General features: G+C 37.3%; 2 protein-coding genes across 2 annotated transcripts; one reads left to right on the top strand and one right to left on the bottom strand.

Annotated features, from left to right (window-relative positions):
* Positions 1-46: 46 nt before the first annotated feature.
* Positions 47-2508, bottom strand: LOC117110993 (tubulin polyglutamylase complex subunit 2-like). The gene is made up of 5 exons (XM_033253853.1): positions 2328-2508; positions 1599-1766; positions 1171-1314; positions 634-747; positions 47-252 (listed from the first exon to the last, which is right to left on the bottom strand). Exons 1-5 carry the CDS (start codon positions 2398-2400, stop codon positions 47-49), a joined length of 705 nt encoding a protein of 234 aa, XP_033109744.1. The 5' UTR covers positions 2401-2508.
* A 793-nt stretch (positions 2509-3301) lies between these two features.
* On the top strand, positions 3302-5656 carry LOC117111004 (kelch-like protein 20). The gene is made up of 3 exons (XM_033253864.1): positions 3302-4520; positions 5091-5276; positions 5505-5656. The coding sequence occupies exons 1-3, from the start codon at positions 3302-3304 to the stop codon at positions 5654-5656; spliced, it is 1557 nt and encodes a 518-aa protein (XP_033109755.1).
* The last annotated feature ends 4110 nt before the right edge of the window (positions 5657-9766 follow it).

Here is a 9766-nt window from a genome sequence, read left to right on the forward strand (position 1 = left end):
ATGTGTATAAGAGACAGGAGCCGCTCCTCCCAATTGGAAACACAGACTAAAAATTTAAAATCTGAGATTTCACACACAAAATACCAACCTGAGCGTGATTTGGTAGCCCAATATCAGTTAGAGCAAAGTGCCACAGCGGTAAGCCCAGATTCATGATCATCAGTCTAAAATATTGGCTGAAACTCTCAGCTATGAAATGCCAGTGGAAAGAACGATCCAAAAACCAGATCTCTGAATCTGCAGCTGGTGTTCCTATAAGAAAAATTCTAAATCTGTTTTGAACTAATAAATATTTGAATTGTATATATCACTTCATCATCATCAGGTGTATAACGCTTCATGGCCAAAGGCCAAACTGCATGTAATTTACAAAACATATAAGAGGATAAATCAAGAACAAAAATTACATGAATTGATTGATTGATTTACTCAGGGGTAGCGCCAGAGGGAGGCAAGGGTGATATTTTGAGCGACACCCGACCACGCCCACTTACATTCGCGTCAGTGTGTTGCTATCAGGATCAGCTATACAGATTTTGTTTCATAAGTTCCATATATTTAAAACAACACAAACCTTGTTCTGAAGCATAAATACACACACCTTGTTTTAGAGTATAATTACAGTAGACAAACCTTGTTTTGCATTGTTGTACACCAAGCATACTTTTCCATAGCCTTCACATGGATCAAGCTCAAACACACGACTCCGAATATCAAAATGTGGCAATTTTCTTCCATGACTCAAAGCTGGAATTAAAAAAAATACACTACACATAATTTATTGTTAAAATAAAATAGATTGGTGGTAAGGTGCTTGCCTTTAAAGCCTGAAGTTCTGGATTCAAATTCTGTTCTGATGCATATGGTGGTTGGTGCAGTGATTGTGGCTTGGACTCTCAACCATGGTTGTAGGTTTAAACTTGTTTCTTTGTGTAGGGCACTTTTTAAATATCTAACTCTCTCCCCCAGGAGAATAAAATTAATGTGCTGGCATATGATGTGAAGGTAAATATATTTGTTGTATGGAATGAGTGTCAAACCTTCCCCCTTCCCCCCAGCGTTGTACAGTCAAGGATAGATGGACACTCAAGCATGTATGCTCAATGCTCCGTTATGAGTGTCGATTGTACACATTCTTACTGTTATAATCACCACGAATGCATTGCATACCAACACTGTTTGTCTCAACTTCATCATCTGTGTCATAATCAACATCTGCTAATGATGGTGCATTTGGTGTGTTTCTTCCACCTGCAAGTTTAACAACTTTCTCTATTGGATTGACTTCCATGTGACCCAAATGAACAGATTGATCTAAAAGAAAAGACATGATATTGATAGTGTTTCAAATTCTGCTTCAACTATTTTTTCTTATTTACACATACAATAGCATGAGTACTCTCACAAATTACAGACAGGATGGAACAGCCTGAGTCTAAAAAACAAGAAGTGGCATATCTGGGGGTATTTAGGGAAATGATGGGGATGAATTCTGGAACCAGCTTGGGAATAAATGTAATTATGTTTACCAAATTTGCTGAGGGTGGGGAGGGTTGAAAACTTCTTTAAGCTTATTATAAGGAAAAATTTGTGACTACCTTCAAATCTAACGGTCCACTCGAGGTGGAATCCATTTGATGTTAGATAGAATTGCTTAAGGTCTTCTGGTAGAATGCAAGAATTTTGTTGTTCCCAAGATATCACAAGATGTCGTTCTGCAGGTGAGATGTCTTTCAGCTGTATGTCACATACACCTGGTCTCTTCTCTGTAGTAAAAACAAATTAATACAATAGTAGCACTAGTAGGACAAGGCCTCTGCGGCATAACTCTACCTTTCGTTTGTTATTTTATTAATAATACAATTGAGAATAGATATTTCATATTTGGTGCAAAACAAAAAAAAATCCAGTACATCATAATATTCACTCATCATCGCTCAAGTCTTAACGTTTTCTGGAAAAAAAGTGTCTTAGGCCTAGGCTAGGCCCAAGCTAAGCCTACGCGTTCTTTTTTTTTTATGGTCTGACGGGTGCTAGGCCCCTAGTTAGGCCTAGTAGGAATGCCCTACTCTAGCTAGGCCTACCTATAGCCTGGCTCACCTAACTAAATAGTATTCTACTAGGCCTGGCCTACAGAGGCTTAGGAGGAGGGCCAAGGCTAGTAGTTAGTAGAGTCTGGGCCTAGGGAGGGCAGGCTTGCTGCTTACTACTTCCAGGCATACCTAGCTAGGCCTAGACATAGACAGGCATTGAACCGTTTCGCTAGGCCTACCTTATTTATTATTAGTATTGCAATGCAAGTTTCAGAATGTATTTGAAATGATTACCTAACGATCGAACTACACCTAAAGTTAATCGATCAAATAGATCCTTTGGTAAACTGGAAGAGTTGTTACTCATGATGAATTTAAGACTTCAACTTTTCTGGTGACGGTTTGGTTTAGAGGGTCCAAAGAGAGATACTCTTTGGAGCGTCTAATTGCCAGGGTAGCAGCAGCAGCTAGCGCTAGATGAACAGACGGCGACAACGCCCTCATTAGTAATAACAAATAAACTTTTTCTAATACTGTACAGTTTTTATGTTTTCCGTTAAATTTGTGACTTTTTTCGTATGATTACTTCAAGGATTTAAGTAATAATTATATTTTAGGAGAAAGTTTTACTCCAGAACTCCCCTTTAACATAAAATCCATATTTTGTTCTTGATTAACAAGTGAATCAGTTATCCATGTCCATGATTAAATTGATTGAATCATTAAATATTATTTCTATCTATTTACAGTATTTATTTATTCGGTAATTAACATAAAATAATACAAAATCACCAATTATTTGAAGTGAATTGCCTGCAAAAAAACAATCAAGTTTAATTTATTGCCAACGAAGTAAATAAAGATATTGTGTGCATTAAAAGCTCTTTCTTGTAAAACAACAACAATCTTTCATCATCCATACTCATAGGGTGTTGATTTCACCGTGGGATTTTAATCCGGGGGCCGAAATTTAATGGATGTAAAGGTTCTGGGCAAGATTTTACGCTGGATTTACGTATAAACGGTGCGCCCTGGCCCCTGGACCGCGTCGATACGCGCGTGTTCACTTATGAGAGCGGAAATAAACTGTTATGGCAACCAACAATAAACAATGAAATGTAAATCGCTGATGATGTGACCAGTGTGGGCCCTGATTTAGTTACGCCATATGTATAAATGAATTATTAGTGTTATTATAATTGTTACCTTTTTTTTTAAACAATAATTTTTTAATAATAAGTTGCCCATTAACTGGAACGTAATAGGCTATGTCTTCGTCAAACGATCAAAATGTGAGAAATTTAAAATGCAAGTACAACGTGGAAGAACTAAGATCACCCCTGTACTCATCGAAGAAAGGATTGTTGGCTTTAACTGGACCTTTTGACAAGCCAATGGGTAAACCAGGGATCAAATCTCGTCACCGTAGTTTTGTAACCACTTCGCAGGCAGCTAAACATAGACCACGACTTTATCATAATGGTATCCATCACTGGAAAGATGAGTGGCCAGATATGTCTTCTGCAGCAAAGAGTAACCACTCGTGTGAGTGTAGCCAGGCATCAGCCGTCCTTCATGTGATGGCTGAATTATGGCGAGAAAAACAACTAAACGACGTGGTACTAGCAGTAGGCAAGAGAAAAATTGGGGCACACAAGCTGGTGTTGTCTGCGTGCAGTTACTACTTTCGCAAAGTTTTCACCCAGGATACTGAAGAAGAGGAGCTGTTTGAGTACACTCTACATGGCATTGAATACGACACATTGGTAGTACTACTTGATTTTATTTACACAACTCAACTTCGCGTCAGCTTCAGAAACGTGGAAGAGATTTTAAAGGCTGCTAATTATCTGAAGATTGATCTTGCAATTGATATATGCTGCCATTATCTGAAAGACAACTTGTGCCGTGAAACGTGTGTTAAAACTCTATCACTGATGTCAAACTTCGACATGCCAGACATTGAAGAGGCTGCTTGCAAAGTTATTGCTACGAATTTTTTATTCGCGTCAAGAAGTGAAGAATTTACGTTTCTTCCATTTAATTCTCTATTATTATTAATATCACGCGACGATCTGATCGTCGATACAGAGCTACAAGTATTTGAGGCAGTGCTTTCATGGATTGATGTAGATCAGGAGAAGCGTTTGGAATACGTGGTAAAGTTACTGGAGAATGTTCGTCTGCCTATGATAAAACCTCCAGATTTAGTTGATCACGTGGAACCGAAGATCATGAAGTTTCCATCTTGCGAGGAACTTTTAAAAGAAGCGCTACATTATCATTGTCTGCCACTTAGGCAAAGTATTTTGCAGTCACCACGTACAGCCCCAAGATCGATGCTCAAACTCCTGACGGTGGTGGCAATTGGCGGACACCCTAGGCTAGCAAAAGAACTTGTGAGTCAGACGGTCAGGTATTTTAACCCAATGACGGAAGAATGGAAGACATTGACAGTGATGACGCAGCCGAAACATCATCATGCTGGCAAGTTGCATGCAATTTCCTATTACGCCGACAGCCCCCATATGACTGTTTATAATCATATAAAATTTAAAAATGTAAACTTTTAGGTCTGTAACAAAATGTAGGCCTTTAAACGTTACTCTCTAAATGTGAAAGAGCGAAAAGAGTGCCACAGGGACCACTCCAATTTCAGTTTCAGTTTATTTCAAGTTTCACATAATACATCTGTCTCTTATACCCATCTAGATGTGTACCACCAGAAAACAATCAATGAAAAGCACTTTCTAGAGTGAAAATTCACTCTTAAATGAGTGAATATTATTCTTGGAATAGTGCAAAATTACTAAAATTCACTCTGAATAGAGTGAAATCTCACTCTTTTTATTTCACCCCATCGGGAGTGGTCCCTGTAGTCACTCTCTTTTTACTCGTTTGCAGATAGCACCGTATAATGGTAGTAGTAGGTGCGCAGTACGGTAGTTAATTATTCAATCAATCAAGTTTTCGTGTTTCCAAACGTTTCAACCAATCAAGTATTGCTGTTGCCGTTATTTTGATTTGTCATTATAACGTCAAATCTTTTTATTTTAGTGGTTAATCTCGGAGGCTTTTTGTATGTGGTCGGTGGTCGAGAGACAACCGATAAACACGATGCCCCATTGAAAACAGCCTATCGTTACGATCCTCGCACAGACTCTTGGATCCAAATTGCAGATATGATTCTTGCACGTGAAAGCTTCCAACTGGGTGTTTTGGATGGGAAAATATATGCTGTAGGTGAGTCCGACCTTAACCATCACCTTAGTGGAAAAACCGTCAGTGATACATAAATGTTCTTTCCCATGGTGTATCAAGTATTTTTTTTAACAGGCTGGGCCACGTACGGTACTTAAGCACCTTACAATAATTTAACACATGCGTTTGTTTTCACCAGGTGTGGGATAGTTGAACAATTAATTTCTGTATGATAAATACAAGTTTACTTTCATTCTGTTAAATAACCAGGCGGTCGAGTGAATGAAAACGTTTCGTTAGCGGAAGTGGAACGTTACAACCCTTTATCGAATGAATGGGAAACGGTGGCAGCGTTAAGCTCACCCAGAAGGTGTATCGCCGTGCAGTCCCATTCTAAGTGGCTGTTTGCAATGGGGGGATAAGGTGGGTGTGTAGTTGATAAACAAATCATCATCACCATCATCATCATCTACAACAAACAATCGTCTTCCGTTGCTACCACCATATGATCATGTACCACAAGATTCCATCACCATTTAAATACAGTAAAAATTCTAATAATAACCCATTACTCTATTAGTAACCCCTATAATAGTTAATCTATAATAACCCACTACTCTAATAATAACCCATGGGTTACTATTATTGTCACCAAAACTATGGGCAAAATGGCATTAAAATCAACACAATTTATTCCTTTAGTTTGCAAAAGTAGCCTTAGCATGGGCTTACTTTCGACAGTACATAAACTATACATGAATTTAATAGAAAAGAATAAATTTAAAGCACACTTGGTTTATACAGTAGTTGTGATTTAATGCCGGTTAATACACTCATATAGATTGCTGTTACTTTGACCCAATTTACTGTTTTATATTAATAATTTCCACAAATTTACGGCATTCATTTTGAAAGGAAGCCCCTCTTTACTTTGCAGAAGTAGCCTCCAAAAGAAGCCCATCTCAAAAAGAAGGCATCTCGAGCCGACCCAAAAAGAAAGAAAGAAAGAAAAAGCCCAAGGGGTAGGCATTCTTCACAATGTGATTGCGCCGTGATGATCCTTTCTTGAATTTACTACCGGTACTTCGTAATTTTCCTTAATGGATGGGAGTGGGTTAAAAAAGATTAGGGGCGGACATGTGTTTTTGAGTTTATATATAAAATTAAATAAACAATTTTTTTAATCGCCTACGGTACATTAAGCTCAGTAATATAATAACCCACTACTTAATAGTAACCCACCCTACAAAAACAATCAAAGAATAGTAACCTAGGGTTATTATAAGAAACGGTAATGCGCATCATTTTGACGAACCTCTGTAGAATTGTGACAAACAAAACCACTGCATTTGCGTCAGTGCCGCGTAATGCGTCGATCGACATTCACGTTATTAAATATTATATAACTACATTATATATTTTATGTTTATGATCAAAACGATGAAGCCATTTTGGGCATGTTTTGACCACGTTAAACGAATTTGGTTTAATTCACTAATAATGACCAGGGGCGGATCCAGTAGGGGAGGGGCATGTGCCCCCTCCCCACCCGTTTTGGCACTTAATTTTAAAAATTTCAGTGCAAACCAACGTTAAGTGCTACTCACTTACCTATTCTGAAACTGTTGTGCCCCCACCCCCGTTTGAAAAATGTTGGATCCATCACTGATGACCCTTTTATTTATCGTTATGCTATTCGATAATTATCGTTTTCTTTAGGAAACCAGAGGGTTTCGGGTAGAGTTGAACGTTTCGACTGTACAAGCAATCGATGGATGCAGATGACTCCACTCGCTTTTCCACGATTCTTCGCTATGTTACTACCTGTTGGAAGTTATTTGTACCTAACAGGCGGAGCTAGTGTAGACAGACAGGGTCTTCTGCATTGCGTACCTGCTGTTGATCGATATCACCCGGCTACAGATACGTGGACAATGTCTGTAACAATTCTCCCAACCCCCAGGGCTGAAGCAGCAGGGTGTGTACTCAAAAACTGTATACACATCATTGGAGGTTATAGTTGGGACACCCAGTCTTGGCTAGATTCAGTGGAATGTTATGACGTAAAGGAAGATGATTGGCTGAAACTTCCGAACTTTCCTAAAGCTTACACTGGATTAGCCTGCTGTTCTGTAACATTACACAAATTGCCATGACAACATTGAGGCCTACTGCTAATCGAAGTGAACAGTGACAGATAATAATATTGTACTTGAACGTAATTTAAAAACCTTGCATTATAGGGTGTTTTGAATAAATTTGTTTCAATGTTATTAATTGATGTTATGTCTATTATATTTTAAAATGTTTGTGCATGAATGAAAAATGTAGAATAAGGTTACTTTTTCTCGCGCATCTGCAAGGTACAGAGGTAACATTTTCATTACGCAAGATTTTCGCTCGGGCGTACAACTGATCACGACGATGACGATAATGATGACGACGACTACATATATGATATAGGATGAACTCCAATTTTAATCAGAGTAAAACGTAGGCTACATTAACACAGGCCTATATTAAGAAAATCGCCAAAAACTAACAAAACAAACGATGACATGGCTTGGTGAGTTTATTATCGCACCATGACAATAAATCTAACTTCTTCATTACACAGGGTGGACAAAGGCCCAACAAAACATTATTGATTGCGTAGAGACACTTATTATTTCCAACGATTTTAGTGTAGTATGATCAAAGCAAGTATGCTAATTGTACGACAGTAGTGTGTAAGAAGCTCATAATTGATCCACCAATAGGCCTATTAAAACATGGGTCTGAAGATGGGCCTAGAAGGATCTATAATCGACATTATGTTTAGTTGATTTGGTTTTCGTAAAAGCAAACACTTGGCAGAGGCACAGTGCCCTAAATGTGAATAATTTGTGCAAATAGTATGCACAACATTATCGGGTAGACGGTTGCCTTAAGACTGGTTCCCAAATCTGTGGTGGGTTCTGCCTCTCCTTCAGGTTCCACTTCAGTGATCACTGTAACCCCAGTATCTGTGGTGTCTTCTAAAAAAATGACAGAAAAATAGATCATAACGAGATCATAGACCTGTACAATCAATAACAGGCAGGTTGTTATTCGTGAGTTAATGCAGTGTTAGGAGGAGATTGAAGTGGTGCTAGTTAAAACCCGCCACACTGCTCCTGCTTTTTCTTGGGTTACCTCATTTGTGATGGAGCGTTGAACAGTTGGTCCAACGTACATAATAGCCCATGAGCACAAAAATAACGCAGTACGATATTCTAAACTAATATGGAATTTCTCATTTCAGTGTACCCGACGCCACGGGCCCAATGGCCTAATGTGAATATTCTTGCTAATTTTTACACATGTAAATATAGGCATACATACATTTAATTTATACAGTCTTCCTCTAATTAAAGACCCTCCAATTAAATACCACCTCCAATATAAATTAACAAATGTCTATAAATCTTTATTATTCAAATTAGAGACCAAAGCTGCTAAAGACCATGGAAAAAACCCCGTCACAAAAGTGGTCTTTAATTGGAGGGAGGCTTGTTTATTTTTATATTCATCACATTAAAAAATAAGAGTCTATATTACACAAATTATAAACACAACAATAAGGCAGATAAATTTAATAACACATTAGGTTTATGTGTTTTCTATATACCACGGCCGCTGATTATGATGGCAAACAATGTCTGATAGTAATTTGATCTCACTGTGCCCTCGAAAATCATTAAAAGTAAAATATTTGTATTGGGATATCATTAGTCCCATACATTCATCCATATATCCAGATACATGCCATATTTATTCAAAGGGCCAGCTATGAAATCTGCCCCTCCCACAACCCTTCACAAGGTCATTAAAATAAACGTCATAATTCGTCATAAAAGTAATTATAGGCCTACTGCAATACTAATACCGGTAACGTATTATTTACTACTAAGTTTTACTATAATTATACTTTAAAGATGTATTGCCCCATGCAAAATATTAAAAAGAAAAAAATCATAAAAATCATTTTGAAATTAACTTTTGAAGTAACGTAAAAATATCAGCTTGAACATAAAAATTATTGTATTTAAAATGTTTACATATATTTTTACAGCGAAAAACGATAGAAACACTTCCAGTCACTGGCATATAGAAGTAATATTAACTTTGATATCATTATCCGGTTTAAAAATCATATTTTTTTATTCAGTATTTTCTATGCTCAAGTTAATGAGCAAGTTATTTAAAAAAAATAATTTGTATTATTATTTTTTGTAATTTTCAAGGGACAATACATCTTTTAAAATAAATATAATAAAGTGAAATTATGACTGTACAATCTGACATACCTTGTGCATTTATTATTGTTAGCATAATTGCAATTAAAATCGCAATCAGTATTTGACATTTCATCATGCACTTTCTAAGTCAATAATATAAAGTAGAAAATATTCAAGTATTTGAGTTTGGTTCCACGCTCCACATGCACAAATCTCTCTGTTTTTGACGACGTAGATGTTTTCAGTCCAGATGCTGCTGAAAAAAGGGGAAAA

The sequence above is a fragment of the Anneissia japonica genome, unplaced genomic scaffold (genome assembly GCF_011630105.1).
Source record: "Anneissia japonica isolate Jap-2015-1 unplaced genomic scaffold, ASM1163010v1 scaffold1511_len2985839_cov193, whole genome shotgun sequence".
Taxonomy (NCBI): domain Eukaryota; kingdom Metazoa; phylum Echinodermata; class Crinoidea; order Comatulida; family Comatulidae; genus Anneissia; species Anneissia japonica.